Source organism: Perca fluviatilis, chromosome 11 (genome assembly GCF_010015445.1).
Source record: "Perca fluviatilis chromosome 11, GENO_Pfluv_1.0, whole genome shotgun sequence".
NCBI classification, from domain to species: Eukaryota; Metazoa; Chordata; class Actinopteri; order Perciformes; family Percidae; genus Perca; species Perca fluviatilis.
The window spans coordinates 22,130,759-22,151,922 of record NC_053122.1 but is presented as its reverse complement, the minus strand read 5'-3'; the positions used below and the strand labels follow the sequence as shown (position 1 = coordinate 22,151,922).

Sequence of the window (21,164 nt, the reverse complement as noted above, 5' to 3'; positions counted from 1 at the left end):
TCCCCAACAAAAACACTATTTATTCCTGTTTGTGTAAAGTTTATGAAAAAACAAACTGTTGAGTAAAGAAATGATTTAGCTTTTTTTTTTTTTTTAAATCAAAGTATGTATTGGTGGCCAGTTTTTAAAGATCAACATATTCATTAGGAACGGGTGAGTTTGGGGAAAGTTGGGACGGACAAACACATTGTTAGTTTTGGTCTTTTTATGAGATTTAAATTAACAAAAACATGAATTATCGCCATTTCCCCACATGTTCAGATCATAGCAGATCTTTATGCAAAATGTGAATAAGCAGCCAGACGTCTGTGAACAAGAAAAAATTTCACATTTATTTGATATCAAACAGGAGTTGAATTAAATATCAGCTGATGATGGGCTCTTACAAAAGAAATAAAATGAACTAATCAGTGCTGCAACAACGTTTCACACTTTCCAACCATGTTTTTTTTTTCTGTATAGTTCAGTTAATAAATTAATTAGTGTCAAAGGATGAAATATGTCCGCAAAAACTGCAATATGGCAGTGATGCGCACATAAGTCTTTAAACCTGACAATTTCTTTCAAGTAAAATAAATTACACAAGTTTCGAATTCACTCCAAATCTGTGCATGGCCTGGTGTTAAGGAATATACTACTGGCAAAAACTCATCATTCATGAAAGCAAAAGCACTTCACAAGCAGAGACGTGAGCATGATTTCATATGGACTGATATCTCTCCAAACTTTTTTTTCATATTCAAACATACTACAACGAGTCAAGTGTGAGAGGAAAAAGCACATTTCCACCATTTTGATTAACCTTGTCTGAAGAATCTTATTAACATTGAAAGGGCTTAACTACTGAATGGTTGCCGTTTCTTTTCTTCGTACTTTTTTTTTTTGACTTTTTACACTAGTGGTACAGCAAAATATATTTTCTTTAGCTGTTACTTTAACAACAGTTAAATGTGCAATAGAGAAAATATAAGGCCTGAGTCTGAATTAGTGGTTTCTTTACTTTACAGTCCTGACTGTGTAGTGGAGCCACACTAGTTCTTGTTCTGTACTTCATGACTAAAAAGACCCTGGTTCTGCAAAGACCCCCAAGAATATGTCAGGAGTTTCATAGTTCTTTGCTTGGAGTATTTTTCATCCCTTATTCTTCAACAGCACAGTACAATAGAAATGCCAGACTTGTCTCTGACACAGCGGCCTGTGTGTTATTCTCTGCACCTCTTTAGTCCAACTGCAGAGCTTTCACAGTCCACATTTGTCTGGCCTCGGATGGATGTGTTTTGTGTGTTAATGGGATTTGTGCGCAAAAGTCATTTCTTCATTCCTTTTCCCACCCAACAACATTTCACTTCCTGTCCTAACAGGAAGGGCATGTGGAGTGTGCAGCCAGACTTGCCGGCTCTCTTGACATCAACTGAAAGTACCCATCTGTTAAAACCTGTGCAAACAAAGAGGGCCGGCTCAGAGGCTGGTAATAAGCTGCATTTGTCCGTCGCTGGGTGCCTCTCCTTCCTGTGCGCAGTCTTCATTATTGGGTGGGGGGATGCATCCGTCGCTGGTGCCTCGGTTTATGTGGTAGTAGGACAGGGGCGGAGGCGCATCGCCGAGCTCAGGCATGCTTTTATGATACGCGTCCTCGCTCTCGCTTCGAGTTGAGGGGGAGAGCTCCTCCTCCTCCTCGGGGGGGTATGGTGAAGCTGGGGGCGAGGGTGAGTCTCTCAAGTTTGGCATGCTGGTGTAAAGGGAGTCTCTATTATTGTTGGGTGAATGGGAGCCCATGTCCTCCACTGCAGTAACAGTCTCAGAGCCATGGCCGCCCTGCTGCTCCAGGCGCCTGGGGGCCTCCTGGGCGCTGTAGAGGAGGGAGTGAGTCCTCTGGGGCAGGAGGGGGGCCTCCAGCGCCTCCTTGTGGTGGGGGTGCAGGAGCAGCTCCAGGGTGGCGTGGCCTCCTCTTCCACTTCCTCTCTGGGGGGATGAGGCCTCGGCGTGATCCGCCACGATGGCGTCATCCTCGCTGCCGCTCCCACCCCCACCGCGGTCAACTGTCACTCTGGTCTGCGGAGGCAAGGCTCTGTCGTGCTCCCTCGGGGCGTCGCGACCTTTATGGCCGACGCGGGGCCTTAGGTTGTTGTGGACAATCTCAGATATGATCATCTTCTCAAAGGCAACATCATCCAGGTTGAGGCCCCCTAGGTCACCCGGGGCTCTGACGCCCACAGTCTCATAGTCGTCGTCTCGCAGGGAGTAGCTGTTGTTGAAATTGCCATTGAGGGGGAGGGTGTCCATGGCACTGATGTCCCTGCTGTTGCTCAGAGAGTGCTGTCCTGCAAGGAAAGGCAAAAAGAGCGCGTGAGATTTAGATTTTTTATTTTTTTTTGCCTTTTGTGTAGAACAAAACAGCGTCCACTACACCATCCACATACAACTTTATACTGCTCAGGACACTTCACTCTTGTGCTCTTTGATCTCTGGGTTAATTTTAATTTAATGCAAATACAAAAAGTTTTAAAATTCAAAGGAAACCCCAATCAGCTCCCCACCATGTCCATCCTCATTATGGCTGAATATCATCAAAGCCAATCTTAGAGATTATCCTGAACAATATTGGAGAAATGAGAACAAAAGATGACTTGAAACTGAAAAATATAGTACAGCAACACGCTATAAAGTAGCTGATGACCAGGTAACAACACAGCAGCATACAAAAAGCAACAAGATAGGATGAGAGTAAAAGAAATAAATTAATACAAGCTGATGAGAAAGTGTTGCGACATTAACAATGGATAAAACATTCCACCTGTTAAAAGAAGGCAAGACAAAAGAGTAATGTCGAACACAGATGGCCAGCCACCGGTCTGCACTCGGGCCCCACAAGCACAGCAACAACCCCCACACACCACGACAGACAGGCACGGTGCAATGACTCACTTTGCCAACACTCACATCAAGTGTGTCTGCTCAGGCTATCTGGCCTAAGAACAGCTGATGTGCAAAAAAAGTAAAACAGATGCTTTTTTTCAATTGCAGCAGAAACAACAAAATCACTGAAATAAGACCAAAGTGGAAAGCTTGTAACATCCAGCCTGGATTCAGTCAATCCAACTCTTTGTGTCCTTGCTATTAACTATAATTTAGCGCATGTGATGTATTGTTCAAATTACTGTAGGTGGATGGAGAATGACAGCAAAATTCTGTGTTTAACAGTTGGAGAGAGCTAAAGGACAAAATCAAGGACAACTGAATCCTGGACTCAGCAGGTGAAAGGGTTTAGCAGCAAGCAAGGTGTTTTTAGAAAAAAAGTCTACAGTAAAAGAAGGAACATTTCCTAATGAAAATATTTCTTTCTGAATGCCAATTGGTTTTCCCTTTTTAAAGTGTACATCAATTTTATGTCAACAAAACACACACACGCAAGCACGCACGCACACACACACACACACACACACACACACACACACACACACACACACACACACACACACACACACACACACACACACACACACACACAGTGGAGTACTCTAATTTTGTCCAGCCCGATGTCTAAGCTCAAGCAGCAGGATGACAGTTAAGGGATCTTGTTTTGATTTGATATGAGGATTTCATTTACTGGGTACACTGTGAGCCTGTAAGTAAAAGGCTGACACTTAGCAGGGTGAGGGGATATGTTGTCAGTCACAGGCAGAAAAAAAAACACGAGGAAACTGTAGTATTTTCGTTTCAAATGAACTTGTCAGAAAACGCATGATAACAACGTAGGAAAAAAGCTCCAAAAACAACATCAAAGTCATTTCTAAAAAGTGTGAAAAGAGCCCAGAGAGCAAAAGGGCAAAAAAAAGGAGAGCGGTGGGGAGGATTATTAGACACCTCTCTGAATAGACCCTACTTCTAAATTTGCATTTGTTTATGCGCTGGCAGTGATGTTATTACAGACAGGTACTGTCTACCGGGAGAGGGGGGAAATCATGTGAACAGAATTCAACTGGACGCGGCGACAGCTGCACTCTGGGAACCGTTCCAGCAGAGATTCATCCAAGATGTTCTCCTTACCGATTTTACTGCATCACATGAACATCTGCAGAGCATTACTTAGTATTAATACACTTACAATAGAAGACACGCTCATCCGTTTCCAGGAGCTAAATGTAATGACTATAGCAGGCAACATTTTTTTAAAAGCTCATGTTAAACTTGACAGAGTCTCTCGGTGCTTATTTCATACTTGGTTGGTGATCTTCACACCAGGTTTTGACATTTGTGTGTCATGCTGTTGCCTGCTATCCTCAAACTAGTTTCCATATGTTAAATCTTTACTTTTTTTCCCCCTAGTTGTCACTGCTTCCACAGTGGCTTGCCGCGGGGGAGAGGGAAGTGTTTCTGTAGGTAAAGGAGGTGTTTATGCTGACATTTCATATTACGCGCTAATTAAATATCACCACTTTTCTTTTATCTGTCTCTGATACTCCAATGTTAACATGTAATTAGTACAATGATTAAGCAGGTAAACATGTTTGGGCAATAAAGCACAAGCTGTCTGAGCACACACACTGACTTCTGCATCTGAGCCGCTCGCCTGCTGCTGAGCTCACAGACAGAAAAAAAAGAAGTCTTTGATTTTCTTTGCAGACATTGTTTGGTCCCAACCCTGCTTTGTTATCTCTGAGTGTGAAGTGCTCCTATTGTGCTGTAAGCGAGCTCGCAGCACAAAACAAGACCGTGAAGACTGCAGTGGGTTAAAGCTATACATTACTGCATATCCTCTCCTTACACACTTTTGCCATACTGCTGTTTTTGTAAATTCTCTTTTATCATCAAATGCCTGGGAATATCTGAGGGCTATGACTCTGCCCGCATTGCGTCACAAGCTTGTTTTTTTTTTCTTCTTCTGTGATTGGGTTTCTTTTGCTCTGCTAGTGAACTAGGTCACCATAAGCACTGATGTGATTTAAATGGATCTTATTGGCAGTAAGCTAAAGACAATTTAAACATGTTGTAAAGATATCATCCATGAACTAAGGGAAACAGCATAAATGATCCGGACTGCCGTGTAAAGCTCATATTCAACAGAGAGGAATTCCCATATGACTGCTCAGTAGAAGAGATAAGATAGCATTGACGTAAGTTTATCTCCTTCTGTGTTTACAAAGGACAAACTAGCTTAGATAAGACCTAGTGGAAATACAGAGGTGTGAATGAAGAAGAAAAAAATCGTAAATCTAGAAAATATTACTCTCAGCATAATGCATGCTGTGTCAGAGCCACAACCTTGAGATTTTTCATGTATTTAATACATCTAACACACTTAAAATTGAGAGTTAAACGAGAAGATTAAGACCACTTTCATATCTGTCTGTTTACTATGAAGCGACAGCCAGCCACCGGTTAGCTTAGCTTAGCACAAAGACTGGAAACAGCGGGAAACACCTGGCCACTAAGAAACATGTTAAATCTTGTTTATTTAATCCGTACAAGAAAATGAAGTGTAAAAATGATAATTTGCCATTTTACAGGGGATTATGTGCTGGACTATTTCTTGGCCATGACCAGTAATGTTCTTGAGTTTCTGTTGGTTGCCAAGCAACTGCTCAGAGCCAAGAAATAGTCCAGCACATAACCCCCTACGTAAAATGGAAAATTCTTGTTTTTGTATGCATTAAACAAGAATAAATAACGTGTTAATTATTGTGGTGCTGGCAGGCAAATCTTTTTTTTTTACCTTTGGACCGAGCCAGGCTAGCTGTCTAGTCTTTATGCTAAGCTAAGCTATCTGGCTGTAGCCTTGTATTTAACAGACGTGTGGTATCAATCGTCTCATCTTACTCTCCCAGAGAAAGCAAATAAGTGTATTTTCCAAACTGTTCCATACTTGTACCTTCAAAAACACACAGACACACACACACACACAGACACACACACACACACACACACACACACACACACACATACAAATCAATGTAAAAATAAAAGTGGAGAGTGGATGTGCACCTGGGGAGTGAAAGGCCGGTGGAGAGGGTGTGTTGCACACCACTGTTTCTGCCAGCAGGTTGTTATAAGGGTTAGTGTCGTGGGTTCGAAGGAGAGGGTTAGTTAGGAGGTAGTTGCCAGTCATCCCTGAAATAACAGGAAGAGAGAGAGAGGAAACAAAACAGTTGAGGAAAAAGAGCTTGAGGTACTGTACTTGGTCTGTGGTGGTGCGCTGGGTAGCTGTCGACATAAACAAACACTGACAATTGCTGTCCAAAATCTGACACCGCGAAAGATTTATGACCCACGATCCATCTGCCTTCTATTATGGACACAAAGCTGCCATAGAAACATTGGTCCAAACAGTCAGCTGATGTAACTGACAAACAATATTACCACGACAAGTGTTGACCAAAGCATAGCAACACAATCAACTCCAGTGTTTACGTGAAACAAATCCATCTAAACAAACTCATCCAGTCGAGACACTAGACAAACCATGTCTAAGTGGCCTGCCATGAATAATACAGTATCCCTATCATCCTGAGCATGCTTGTGTTAATCTCAAGAATGTAATAACTATCCTCAGTCATTTGGTTGGAGCCCTGAGAAACTTTGCGCTGGCTTGTTTTTTTTTTTTTTTTAGAAAAAAATGAAATTAACTCATAACTACAGCCAAATCTGCGCTGGCACAGTCTGCAGCCTGAGATGCTGGGATCACTCCCAAAACCTGCTCTGACCTCAGCCTGACTTTGCTCATCTCCTCTATTTCCATCCTGACAATCACTCTGGGGTGAAAACGGGTTAGGGAGGCTGGCGCACAGAGTTGCTGGGATTTCAACTCAAGTCCTCATAAGCAACATTTTGTTCCACACTAAATATCACACCTCTTATATCTCTGTTCCTCGCCTTATACGTGATCCCACAGAGCAGGAAAGTGCAGGAGAAATGCTGTGAACTTTAGTACACAGGCAACATTTTTTTTATTGCTTAACACTAAGAGAAATGCAACATAAAATCGGGTCTTATCTTTCCCAGCTGCCATAGAGCCATGTAAGCTGCATCCATTGAAGTGTTTATTGTGAATTCAGAGCTTCATCACAAATAGAACGGCGTATGTGTCTCTTCTGGTGGCGGCAGAACAAACGGTTGCTTACCCTGGTTGAGGGTGGAGGTGCTGTTTATGTCTCCTGAGATGAAGGAGGACTCCGACTGCTTCCTCACAGTGTCGTTCCACATCCGCCTGATGCGGCTCTGGGTAGAGAGAAAAGCAACCATTGATCAGGACTCAACATGGTGCCCTATGTTATTCAAGACGTCTGGCCCTGAGGATTGAGTAGCTACCTGGGTTTTGTGACCCTACACTTGTATTCAAGAAGATTCAACATTCAACTAACCCCCTGCTTGATGACATCAACACGTCCTGCTAAGGTGAAACAAAGACCTGCATGTGCTATTGGTCCAACCGATACCAAAAATGGATACTCCAAGGATCTTACAGCTTGTAATTTGAGAGATCGGCCCAGAGCAGTTTTTTTTTTTTTTTTTAGGATAGTTTGAGAAGAAGCTGGCAACAAATTCCCAAAAGTGCTCTTAAAATAGATCTGACAAAGGCACAATAGAAGAGATTAGAGACCTGTGTAGGGCTGTGACGATAACCGCATCACCACAACACCGCGCTCATGTGATGCTTCTGCATTTCTTTTCTTTTTTTGGATTCCATGTTTTTTTTGCTAGTGAAAGCTACAGGCATGCATTTAATATTGACTGTCTTCCATCCTATGTTCAAGGGCTTGTAGAGTAAGTCGCTCGGTGTCTCGACCGCAAGCATATCAGCCGTCTGTCAGCAGCAGCTCCTGGAGCTGAGTGAACAGCGGCTGGCTAACCTGCCTTCGCCAGGTTGACTGACAGCAGAAATGTACTAGACCAAATTAGTTTTCATGTTGGCTGCATGGGAAGAAATCAATAGCGTTTGTATTAATTCATTGATTTTATTTCCCAGCCCACCATAGCGATTGAGGGGAATCTGCCTGTAGTGAATAAGACTCACAGACAGACTGTGAGTCTTCATCAATCAATGTAGATCTGGTTAAAGAGTTCAGATCACATATTACGCCATACTAAACGCGACTAAAATATAGGTAAAAGGTACAAGGTGGGGGTGTTGGAAGGGTGAGACAGGCGAGTGACGGACATAAAAAATGCTTCTAAAATACGCTCTCATTTTTATCTATGCAGCTGTCTTCGTGCAGGCTCGCGTCTCACGAGCGTAGCTGCAACCTGAAGCGTTTATTTGCGCTTCAAATCAAAGAAATTTGACAATACGTGCGTAAACGTGAGGTTGATGCCCGATAAAAAGGCACTTAATAAGTATATTTATTTTCATTTTGTAACCAAGGCGGAGCAGAGTGTGTTGTTTTGAGCCTTTACTAAAGGATAAGGCTGACATCCTATACTTTTCTTACTGTCAACAAATCCTGTGCAACGACCAAAACCAACATGTGTTGGTTTCTTATTTCTCAATACTCTCCAGCTTCCCCCGGCTCTCTGTGGCTCTCAGCCACAAGGCCATTTGTTTCTAAGGACACATCCTTAAAGATGGGTCATGAATATATATATACTCATGCTCAATGTTCAGTCATTTCCTAAAACATCTGGGCACCGTAGTTTTTAACAAACATTACTAAAGTAGGAGTAAATGGTGCATTTATTGGGGACCATTTTCAGCTGCAAAGTAATGCACATCTGGTGCTCTAGTGAGTGTTTACGCCAAGAATTTTGTGTAAATGGGATTGACTCAAAATAAACTACAGTGCGGATGATAATGAAAAAAAACAGCTTTTTAACACTAACGAAGCTCTATGGCACAGAAGAAGAAGCTATAGTATATCAGTTTTCTTTCTTTTTTTCAACATACTTTATTAATCCCTCAAGGGAAATTACAATTTCTTTTCACTCTGTTGTTAGAACACACATTACACACAGGCTTGAAATACACACACACACACGCTCAGGAACTATACATGCACAAATGGAGAGAGAGAGAGTGAGGGGGCTGCTGGAATTAATAATAATTACATCCAAACCTTTTCACACATATTTTTTCAAAATCCTGAACCCCAATATATCGGATTCCTGGCGGGGTACACGTACCTGTGTTGCAGATGAGTAGCGGGCCGTGGATCGAGACGTGGCTGTCTTGGCTGCACTGTGGGGGCCCTCAGGCGGCAGCGTGCCGCAGCACTGGGACTGACGGAAACATTTGCTGTACTCTTTGCGGACCTGCAGATGAACAAAAGATCAGGACCCACTGAGCACACAGGCATCCCCCAACAAATCTTTATCAAATGCCATCCAGCTGACAGCTGTTTAAATGCCAAAAGGGATAACTATGATAACATGTTGAAATGTTGCAGAGAGGAAGCACTGTGATGTTACCTTTGCTAAGTAAAAATGTATAAAATATCATGAAATGCCTCATGTAAAATTTCAAAATGTTACAGTATAAATATTTACAGATCCACATCTGCAGTACAAGGATTAGATAGATTTGGAAAGAAACAGGAAATTCTTGGCAGTGTCATTTTAGAATTTTATGATAGTAAGGCTGCAACTAATGATAGTTTTCATTATCAATTAATCTACAGATTATTTTGTCTTTCACTATTCGCACTTTGCACTTTCATACACTATATCGATTAATTGTTTTGTCTGTAAAATGTAAAAAAAAATGATGATGGTGATGTGACATCTTCAAATGTCTTGTTTTGTTAAACCAAAACGTCTAAAACCCCAAAACCTCAATTTAATAAAAGGCAAAGAAATGCAGAAAGTGTGTGGCTTTAATGATTAATTTAAATATGAAAATAGCTGCTGAATAATTTTCTGTCTATTGACTAATTGATTTATCGGCCCCATTATACTGTAGATTTATCTTTTTTTTTTCATTAATTTATTAATTGTTTAATCAATACAATTTGAGAAAATTGTAAATTTCTCAGGTGTGTGACATTTAAGAAGCTGGAAGAAGCTATTTGTTTTTGCATTTTGCTTAATGAACAACTTGTTGATTAATTCTTCATTTAAAATCTGTTGTTCAATTAAACAACTAATAATGTGTGGCACAGGACAAAATCTTACCTTTTTCTGGAGGAGGCAATGGAAGATGAAGATGAACATCCCTTGCAGAGTGTTGAAGATGGTGAAGAGGTAAGCCATAACAATGGACGATTCATTGAGGAAGAACAAGCCAAAGGACCATGTGAGCCCCATCAGACAAAGTAGGGCAAACGCTCCCAACACCCACGACCTGCGAAAGAGAAAGAAGAGTGATATTAACTAGTGAAACTAACAAAGTTGCAGTCGATTTTATCTTGGCATGGTTTGATGTTTCTATGCTCCAGGACAACAGATTGTTAAAAAAAATATTTTGGTTTTAGGATGAATGTGCATTCTGTATTTGACACAGAGTCAAAAAATGTTTCCTTCATTGGAGTGGTTGGCTAAAGAGATTGCAAACACAGCAGGTTTTTCCTTGGAGGCTTCCAGGAAAGCCTAGAGGAAATAAGATAACTTCACAGTCAGTTTCAATGACGATGGCCATTCGTTATTGATTGACAAGAAAGAAGGGAGCCACAGTGAGGAGGGAAGAAATGGGACAACAGTTTGTGATGAGAGTGATGGCTGATTAGACTTGCTTTTTAAACAAGTATAGATTGTTTTCTTATTAATCACACAAAGAGCAACCAATTATTTCACCTTTTTTTCCACGAGTTGCCATTTGACACAGAAACTAAATACATAGTGGATCTGAGGTAGACTCTCATTTATGACAGTTAATGAGTTTCCACAAATGTGGGCTTTCTGTGTGCTAAAAAACACCAACCAGAAAGCCAATTCAATGCCTTGTTTTGCACCAGAATCTGAATGTCTGCCTACAAATCCCACATAATATATGTTGGCTTGCCCTCAAACATATTGTTGAATAAAAATCCAGGCACAGAAATGGACAGAGGACCTGTCTTTTTAGCGAGCAAATGCAGCCCACTTGAAGCGGAAAGATGAGGGAGGGGGCTTTTTTCAATTTTTACCATCTTAAATCTACGAGGCATGTGGTTGAAGCGGTCTTCCAAGCAAGCCTGTAAACTATTCCAACATAGAAGCAAAAAGATACCAAAAGGTCAGAAATGCACTTGTGAAGAAATAAAAAGGCAATACAACCCTGCATAGTGCAAATAGTGAAATCATAAAATGAACTAAAAAAGGCACCCTCTATATGGAGAGAAATCAAATCTAAAAGGGATAAATATTGGTCCTGTCGGGGTTAGGAAAAGAGGAAATCAAATAAACGTGTTGGTCAAATGAGGATTTTACAATTCCAGGAGGGAAGCAAAAGCCGTAAGGGTGCGTATTACCCTACTAAACACACCCACACAGTCTCAGAGCAAGCAAACCACAGAATCTCCCAGAGTGACACCCCTCACCTGATACCCCCCAGCCTGGACGAGTCCGGTTTCATGGAGGTGGAGTGCTTCACCATCTTGAACATCGTCACCACCAGGAAGATGACATTGACCTGTCAAAACAGACGCATATCAGGATTAACAGCCTGCACTTAGAAAGGCATCCAATTCCTGTTGCTGACAGCGGGTGGAGGAAGTACTCAGATTCTTTACTTAAGTAAAAGTACTAATACCACACTGAATAAATACTCCATTACAAGTAAAAGTCCAGCATTTAAATGCAACAGTATAATCAGGAAAATGCAAAGTATTAAGAGAAATAAAATTAAACTCAATGTAGAAAAAAATATTATATATTATATCATTACATTATTATCACTCATCCATTAATGGGTAAGCAACATTTTACTGGTGTAGTTTGGTTGAGGTAGAGCTCATTTTTAATAATTTTATTTAAAGGAGACATTCTTAATTTCAGATTCATACGTTTCTATTAGAACATGTTTACATGCTTTAATCTTCAAAAATCACATATCTTTTTCTCATACTGTCTGTCTAAATATAAACGTGTCTGTCAGAAACGCTCCGTTTTAGCGCCTGTCTCTTTAAGCCACACTCTGAAAAGCCCAGTCTCCCTCAAACCGTGTATATATTTTTGAATTAATCATTTGAATAATTGAAACGAAAATCAGCAAGTATTCACATTTGAGAATCAGGTTCCATGAAATGTCTGGAATTTCTGCATGAAAAATGCCTTAAACTATAATGAAATCTATCGATAAACTAATCAATTAATCGATTAATTGACTAAACGATTAAGTCATTTCGGCTCTACTTGAATAAAATGTTGGGTAGTTCAATCAATAACAAATGATCATATTCTATAAGCTCTTCATGTGTTCTTAATTTGTAAGCAGTAAAATAATTATAATGAAGTAATAAGTACAATATTTCCCCTCTGAAATGTAGTGGAGTAGTAGAAAATGGTACCTAAGTACAGCACTCGTGTAAATGTACTTGGTTACATTCCACCACTTGTTGCTACCACCTGTGGTTATGTTTTATTGACAAAAATATTGATTAATCTACAGGCTCTATAGTGAGCTTCAATACCAGCATACCTTTACCGGGAGGAATATAAAAATGTATTGCCTCGGTGCAGATCTTACAAATACACCAACTTCCAAAAAGAGAAAAAAAAAAACGTAGAGAGGTTAACTTCTTTGGTCTACTTCATATAGCTTTGGTCTTCAACATTAGCGGCACTGAAAGTTTCTTGTCTTCCAAAGTGCAAATCCTCATAGTATACAAGATTAGGGTTGGGCATCGTTTAGATTTTAACGATTCTGATTCCAATCCCGATTCTTCCTTTCGATTCCGGTTCGTATCGATTATTGATTATCGATTATCGATTATCGATTCCGATTCTTTGAGGGGTGGACTTGAAACGTGTCACATGCTTATTTCACAAATAAGAGGAATGTTTTATTTTGATTCAAAGGTGGGTTGCAGTTTGACGGGGCTTTTTCAATGTAAAATAAAGCCACACTAGAGCACCGCTTACTGTGCTCCACGGCTGCAACACAACAAGCGTCTGGTTGCTACGGAAACCAAAACTTGCGCATGTTAAATTTGGAACCCATGATCAGATTTGAAACCAAATCCTCCAAACGATTCCAATAAAGAAACGATTCCGATGGAATCATAATTTTTGAAACGATTCCTAGTAGGAATCGGTTCTCGATGCCCATCCCTATACAAGATGGAGGCCAAACAGACCTGATGTACTGTGGACATAAGCCCCAGAAAATACAGAAAGGAAAGAATGGAGGAAAGGAAAGAATAAGTAAAACTTATTAGAAACAAGTTTTACTGAAGCCAGGAAACACATTTAAGTGATTCAAGCCATACAGTACACCCAGAGAGGTTTACATTCTTTCAGGATGTCTCTTTTAAGCACCAGAGGGCTTGTCGCCACCGAAGGAAAGGGAAGAGATGTGCTTCAGTCTGCCCTGATACCATATTAAACCTTTGAAATGAAAAACAAGTATACGTCCGGATTTTTATGTTATTAAATTTTTTTTTTTTAAAAAAAAAAAAAAAAAAAAAAAAAAAAAAAAAAAAAAAAAAAAAAAAAAAAAAAAAAAAAAAAAAAAAAAAAATAAAATTAAAAAAAAAAAAAATTAAACTTTTTTTTTTTGTGTGTGTTGTGGGGGGTGGGGTGGGGGGGGGGAAAAGAAGGGGGGGGAAGGAAGGGGGGGGGTTGGTTTTGTGTTTTTTTTTTTTTTTTTTTTTTTTTTTAATTTGTTTTTTTTAGAAAAAGGGTTTTAAGGGGAGAAAGAGGGGGGAGTTGAAAGCTGTATTGAATATCAACAAAGGTTAAAGTATTGAAAGAAAAGGAAGTTTTTTTCTAAGAAGAAGAAGGTCTATCAACGTGTACAAAACAACATTACAACTTACCACAATTATGAAGGTTACAGGTCCAATGAAGCTCCAGATGAAATGGTTATCAACCCTCAGCCAGCACCTACAGGGTGTAAAAGATGATATGCAGTTCATTAAATCATCTCATTGCCAAAACAAAGTTGTGTCACATCGATCAGGGCCCAGCAGAGCTGGCTGGATGATAATACGCCACAGCAACAGAATAGAGACTCCTCTGACCACAGAGAAGAAAACCCAACCATGAGGGAGCGCTGGCCCTGTGCCATGAGAAGCTGCAGTCTAAAAAGCAGCGGTTATTGGACTCATGACTTCACAGTCTACAAATGTGGGATGTCTGACTGTGTATACCTAAGACTCTGAACAGTAAACAATGTATTGTAGACAAGTTTAAGAATGAATTGCACCTCGGTCTGTGTTTATCACCAGGAAACAGAAATGAAGTGAAGACTACAGCAATAAAATGGAGTTTGAAAAAAGCATTGACTTAAATTCCATAAATTAGAGGACTGCAGTTTTACAAAGCATAAAGCTTGCTGCTTGGATGAAGACCAGGGGATAACTGTATAAACTTCGAACTGACAAGGGCGGCAATTATCTACATGCAAAGAATAAAAACCCAGCAGGTCAGTGCTGCTAGCCAGCGCATTCATTAATGCTGCAGCTTTGCTCACAGCCTCTTGAAATTTCAGTGACAGGGTTTAAATTTACCAGGGGCAAAGATGGACTACTCTTTGTGATATTACTATCATTAGCACATACATGCATGCTGATGGGGAGAAGGGATGACTAATGCTCCTCATTTTTATCCCACAAAAGAAGAATCTCTACAAAGATGTCACACTTACGCCCGCTGTGTGCCGTAACTTCTGTAGTCGATGGCTGCTGAGATGCCCACAACCACTGCCGGAATGAGGTACCCAGAAACGTAGTAGTACTTCCTGCGTGAGAACTCGCTCTCGAAAACTTCAACCAGCATGAGGTACAGCTGCACGCCCTCCAGACACATCCAGGCGAACGCAGCCAGGAAGCAGAAGTGGAGAACGCCGGCGATGATGGAGCACACCAGCTGACAGGAAGACACATGCAGACATTATGAAGGTAAGGGTTGTTCCTATGCATAGTTTGGGGTTGTTTCATTATTATTATTATTATTATTATTATTATTATTATTATTATTATTATTATTAATAATAATAATAATAATAATAATAATAATGTTATTATTATCATTATCATCAGGTGGACAGAAACACTGCTCCAAATGAATACAGAAACACTGCTCTAAATGAATGCTAACGTTGCTTCGTGTCTGCTGGATGTGTAAAAAGGCAACTGCAATCACGATTGCCATAACACCTTTAATAGGTGATAAAATGGATTTTCTAAAACATATTTATTGCATCGTTAATTTCCCCAACAACTCAGGAATGAGATTACAGTATATGTGAAAATGCATATATGGTAAAAATGTTAACGTTAAAAAAAAAACATCATCCTGAGTGAATGTTTCACTCAGCGTCAGCATCAAAAACCTTTAAGTGTTGCAACAAGCAGATACAGAATATTTATTAGGTATGTTAATCTAATTTGGATTTTTTGCTAACTGTGCAGCCAGTTAAAGGAAAATTGAAGGATACATTGAAGTATTTAAAGGTTAACCACAGCAGATGAGGCTATCCATCAGCAGTATAAAGGTTAAAACCCTCTGCAGTACAATTTCCACGGTACCTTTGGTTCTGTCATGTTGATGCCCACGAGGTAGACGAGCTCGCCGATGAAGAGGTTGAGGCAGAGGTTTTTGTGAATGGTATTGCGGTCGCTTTGCAGACCTCTGAAGAAGCAGAAGGTGAAGAGGCCGATGGCCAGGCAGACGAGAGACACGGCGATACCCATCCGTGTGATAACGGTGAGAAGAAGGTCGTGGACGCTCCCCTCCCCCTACAGAGAAACAGACATTGTTTGAAATAGTTAATTAACATAATTATTAACCTTCCTATATGGACAATAATGCAAATGTTTTTGTGATCATTCCTCCAGTTCATATTGGGCATTTAAAAAATCCCATCCTAAGGCACTTTCAATGGAAGAGATGGGGGACAAAAAAACACAGTTTATGTGAGACGTATAAATATCTTTACAATATTTTTGTCTTTTTGGCACAAAATCCCTCTTTGTGTTTCCATAGTGTTTCCCTGTTGAGCTGCAGTGGAAGGATAGTAATAAGAAGAAAATATATTTGGAAGATATCCACTTGACTTGACTAATTCAGACTGTTTAAGCCTCACATTAGCTTCAGGGAACCTATCCTTTATCCTGATCGTACCTGATGAGATTTGGCGCTGAAACCAAACATGCTTGGATCACATTATGGGGCCCATGTGGCAGAAAGCGACATCAGCTTAAAAATCTACCACAAAGAACCGCAATCAAGTGAGGTTCCCCTTTTTGAGGTCAAATCACGCTGTTTCCAAAGATCTAAAACTGAGCGTCTTTCAAGATGGGCATCAGGCAAATGTGAAAACAGCAGACTTGGCCATACAAAATATCATTCAAGGACATGGTGGCCTGAAAGTGAGGCAATTCCTCCTGTGATATTTGTAATTTTATTGAGGGCAGGAGTTGCAGTTGAGGTGATGTGCAGGGAATTGGTGTGAGGCTAAGCCTAGCCTCGGGGCTCTGGTTTCAAGCTGTGGTTAAGGTTGAGGTTACAACAGATGACAGGGACAGAGTTCATGAAATGGGACATAGTATTAAACAAACCACAAACTTATCCTCCACATTTATTACTGGCTAGGTCCTCGCTACACATGCTATTTATCATGTAATTGGATCGTAATTGCATTTCGCGACCAAATGGATCCTACACCACTTCAAGAGGGGTGGAAACACAAGTTAAAGCTGAGGTTAGACTGTTTCCCATAATTCTCAGGGACATACGCATGAAGGAATATTAGGTACACGGCCCATAGGTAAAAAATAATTACCTCCGATGATGGTACGGCACTTCCTATCCTGATCCACAATCTCGCTCTTTTAAAGTGACAGCCCTCACCCCTTTTTTCTCCACCTCCACCTCCTCCCCCACCTTTACCTTCTCCTCCAGCAATAATCTAATTATCTCCACTGAAATGGCATTCTTGTTCTTGCCGTGAGTGCACAAATCTGTCAGCGAGACGGAAGAACAGGTAACTGAGACACAAAAATAGCTTGTGCAAACCACAAGGAGTGGGTCACCTACCACATTTCCCCGATGGGCCATGAGGATGGCGAAGTTGGTCAAGTGACTGCAGGAGCAAGTGGTGTGGCTTTTGTTGGTTTCCAGCAGTTTACAGCCCTGAGTGGACCAATAGCCCATCATGCTCCGCTCTGAGTAATTCCAGAAGGAACAGTTGGGATTGTAGTAGTGCTCCTTCTACAAAAACACACACACACACACAGAGAAAAATATGCTTAAACATATATGTATATACTGTATATATAAAACATGTGCAGCAAAATGCTTGATTATAAACAAACACATCTTGTATATTTCATATCTCTAACTGCAAGAAACAGGATGTCAATGTACCTGATGTGTAGATTGTGCATATGTGTCCTTTACCAATTAGTATCTGTGCAAGTAAAGAATCTTAATATGTTGAAATGTGAGAAGGGTTACTATGGCAGTTTCCAAGCACAGAAAAAGCTCAACTTGCTTCTCTAAATCTAGTAGTCTCACCAGCACCTATGATACACCAGCAATATATAGATGCCATCTCTTTATTCCAACAGTTTTTCTACAACAATGATCCATCAAAGTGATGCAATTGCCCTTCACTACAAAAGCTTGTGCAGCTGTTTCAGTATTTTAACAGCCTGGCTCTACAGTGTGGTCTGGGTGAATCTCAGGAGGAGGCTTACATCCAGGTGCTCCAGTGTGAAGATCACAGGGTCGGCCACAAACACACGGCTGGACTCCTTTGTGATAGAAGCTGACAGGATGTGCGAGTTGACTGTGAGAGAGAGGTTGCGTTTGTTTAGATCCACCATTCCCCTCAGTGTGGCATTCTCGGTGCTGAGGAACTGACCCAGGTTTTTGTAGAGCACAAATACCAGCTTGGCCACACCTGCAACCGGCAATTATACAATCATCAGACATACAGAGGGAGCATAAACAAGTGAATTACAAATAATCTATTTAGTGAAAATTAACATCTTTATTCAATGTACGTATGAATGCACAAACCTTAAAGGAATACGCCACCGTTTGTTGAAATAGGGCTTATCACGGTCTACCCTGGCTTTTACTGCATTTTCACTTTTACTCACAACATGCTAACCGGTAACATAGGATTCCATTCACCACGCTAAGCTAACTAGCGGAGGTGCTGCCGGTGTTGCACCGGACTAAAACAATGCATGCACAAAAAATGCGTTGGCCCACCTATCTACAGCTAGGGGAGATCGTGATAAGCCCTATTTCAGCAAACAGTGGCGTATCCCTTTAAAGGAATAGTTCCTTATTATGAGAACAATGCTCACAGACTTTCTTGAGTTAAATGCAAAGGTTGATACCACTATCCTATATATTTTTTTAACTTTAGAATAAGGTAAATTGATCCTGTTTGAATTGAGCCATGGATTACAAATATGATGTTCGTCAATTTAAAAGATACATTTTCAACCGAAGAAAGTCTCAGTTAGCTGTAGGTTTGTCATAGTACCACTTAGTTTAGTGTGAAACCGCTCAGTGGACTACATCTCCCGTCTGACACAATCTACCTCACCTAGCTTGATGCTCGGCTTGCTCGCTAGCTAGCTAGTTTAGCTCTGTTAAACAACACATGTAACATCATCTTAACTGCTGGGTTTTATCCAGTCAAGTGTTTTTAGCAGATAAGCAAAAGAACAAGCGAGATCCTCTACTCATTAGAGTAACGTTACATCCCCGGTACGATACACACAGACATTGTAGCTTCAGCCAGACGTCATCCATGAAGTGTGTAGTCTTTCTAATTATGTATTTTCACAGTCTTATACTTCAACAGTTTAACAATAAACTGAGATTTTCTTCGGTTGAAAAATTATCTTTTAAATTGACGAACATCATATTTGTAATCCATGGCTTCAAATGGGATCCAAAAATAATTATTATCTCTCCATTGACCCTCGTTCATATTCTTTCGAAAGATAGGTCCCATTGTAGAAGTAGAAGGGCGTGACTTCGGCTCTCTATAGGGGCAGCATTGAGCCCATTATGAATTTGCAGTCCTAGATAAAGCTGCCTTGTTGCCATTTTTTTCTCAGTAGCCAATTGAGGTATGGCATCGCCAGACTTATTCACGCTATTATGTATTAGTCTGGAACCTTTCAGTTCATTTTCAACAGCACAGACCCAAAGGCCTCTGAATAGACCTACAACCAATCAGAGCAACGAAACGACAGAGCACTGAGTGACACATGGAAGTTGGGGCGGTGCTTGGTACATTTTGAAGTAGAAAAAGAAATGGCGGCCGGGTCACAAACTTTCTCAAATTAAAGCTAAACACTACACTAAAATGTGTTTCTGAAAACATTTGAAGCGTGTTTCCCAAACTTCTCCATTAGAACTATCTGAAGTGACAGCCATCACCTTCATTGCACAAAAGAAAACTAGTCAATTGCTGAAACAACCCAAAAAGGAAAACAAAAGCTGAAAATTAATCAGGATTAAATGTTTTTGTAGCAACTATGTTTTTCTCACCATTTTTGCTGTTGACTTTGACCGTGTTTGAGGAAAGCTGAAGAGACGCTGCACCCTTGTTTGTCTGAGGAAACCTGAAGTCTTGCACTTGACCGTCGGTGCTTAACACGTACACATCCAACACTGAGAGATGAGGGGAATGAGAGAGAGAGATAGAAATAGAGAGATGTATTACTCATTGGTGGTACAAAGTGTTTAATAGCGCTCTACCGCTAAGGCCCAGCAGGGTATGTGTAAAGACCTGAGGTTCATTGTACCAGAAAAAGAATCTAATCTTATTGGCAAGGCCCCGTAGAGTGTCATTTACTTAAAAAAACATGTCACTAAGCTGTTGGTTAGCATTGTGAAAGCCTCCTAGGCAAGAGCAAAAGAAGAAATAACAACAAGGGTGGTGACAGAAGATGAGCAAATGCAAGCATGCAGCCTACTGCAGCATGAATGTCAAATATGCATAGGATCAAAAATATCATTGAGCTTTTACTTTTTCTCTCCCCTGTGGGTTCAGATAACTCTGGGCTCGACGAGCAAATCTCTGAAAATCTTTCAAATTCCAGCAGCCCCTCTCGCCGGTTTGCCAGCTGCCGGGTGGTGCTCCCTTTGATGTGTGAAATTACTGAAGGGTCAGGAGGACACACGTATCAGCACACTCCCTCCCGTCAGAAACGGCCTCACTTCCTCAGATATATGGCTTCTGACAGACGGAGATGAGGAATTGTTCCCCCTGTCTAGTTTCAAGCTCTCTCTTTGCTCTTCCTGCCCATGCCCTCGTCTTGGCCTTGTTGCTCGCCTGGAGGTGCCGTTTTGGCTTCGACAAACTGCTAATTAGGAGCAACAATCGCTTTCACATTTTTTCCAACTCTTCAAGGGAGGTCAGGTTGTATGTTTCTTCATATGGCTGTTTTCATGTTTCTCCGCTGGAATATTACCTCTAATGTGCAGATAAGCGAGTTTGACAAGCTCATAACAACTGTCTCAGTGCAGTGATTAAGTAGCCAATATACAGCATATTATACAATGTAATAATCAGTTCTTTTAGTAGAGACGGAGCAACTAGTCCTTATCAGCTTAGCTAACTACCACTAAATGGGAAAGGCTCGGAGAGAACAGATAGAGTGCTGTATGAATGGAACAATGCCATTCAATTGGTTTCTTTGTTTTCTCCCAGAGGTCTAGACAGTTCATCTTGAAGCACACATTCAATGAGGTGACTTTACTATGCAAGAAAAAGATTAAAAATCAATGAGGTATAAGACAAAAAGGGTGAGTAGGAGACCATAACCATAGCAACAAAGAGCCATGAGTAGAAATATGACAAGTCACAGCACCAAGCTGACTTAAATTAATGATAATCAATCATTTTGCTAATAACTGCCTGTGAGAATATATATTTGTGGACATATTTGCTTTTTTTAGATATTGTGACATCAGCAAGATGTGGCCATTTCTGAAATCATATTCTATTTGGGGAATAGCTAAAAAAGAATTACCCTGAAGACAAATTTACCAGAAACAATTTTACTGAGAGGTGGTGCACAGACAAAAAGAAAAATAACCATCAGCATCATAAATTGTCA

At 40.6% G+C, this 21,164-nt stretch overlaps 1 protein-coding gene across 11 annotated transcripts in view; it reads right to left on the bottom strand.

The window, feature by feature from the left end:
- Positions 1 to 309: 309 nt before the first annotated feature.
- Positions 310 to 21,164, bottom strand: part of LOC120568357 (adhesion G protein-coupled receptor L2-like) — an 85,600-nt gene continuing 64,745 nt past the window's right edge. For 4 of the 11 annotated variants that reach the window (XM_039815813.1, XM_039815815.1, XM_039815814.1 and 1 more), the window contains 12 exons: positions 19,591 to 19,713; positions 17,769 to 17,974; positions 17,107 to 17,280; positions 15,597 to 15,806; positions 14,714 to 14,934; positions 13,884 to 13,950; positions 11,445 to 11,536; positions 10,102 to 10,270; positions 9,115 to 9,243; positions 7,119 to 7,215; positions 5,983 to 6,108; positions 310 to 2,321 (listed from right to left, as the gene is read on the bottom strand). In XM_039815813.1, coding sequence (XP_039671747.1) covers positions 1,459 to 2,321; positions 5,983 to 6,108; positions 7,119 to 7,215; positions 9,115 to 9,243; positions 10,102 to 10,270; positions 11,445 to 11,536; positions 13,884 to 13,950; positions 14,714 to 14,934; positions 15,597 to 15,806; positions 17,107 to 17,280; positions 17,769 to 17,974; positions 19,591 to 19,713 — 2,477 coding nt within the window. In that variant the 3' untranslated portion in view covers positions 310 to 1,458. Of the gene's footprint in view, positions 2,322 to 2,925; positions 2,980 to 5,982; positions 6,109 to 7,118; positions 7,216 to 9,114; positions 9,244 to 10,101; positions 10,271 to 11,444; positions 11,537 to 13,883; positions 13,951 to 14,713; positions 14,935 to 15,596; positions 15,807 to 17,106; positions 17,281 to 17,768; positions 17,975 to 19,590; positions 19,714 to 21,164 lie in introns of all 11 variants that reach the window. The other 7 variants (XM_039815817.1, XM_039815819.1, XM_039815818.1 and 4 more) reach the window with 4 other exon arrangements.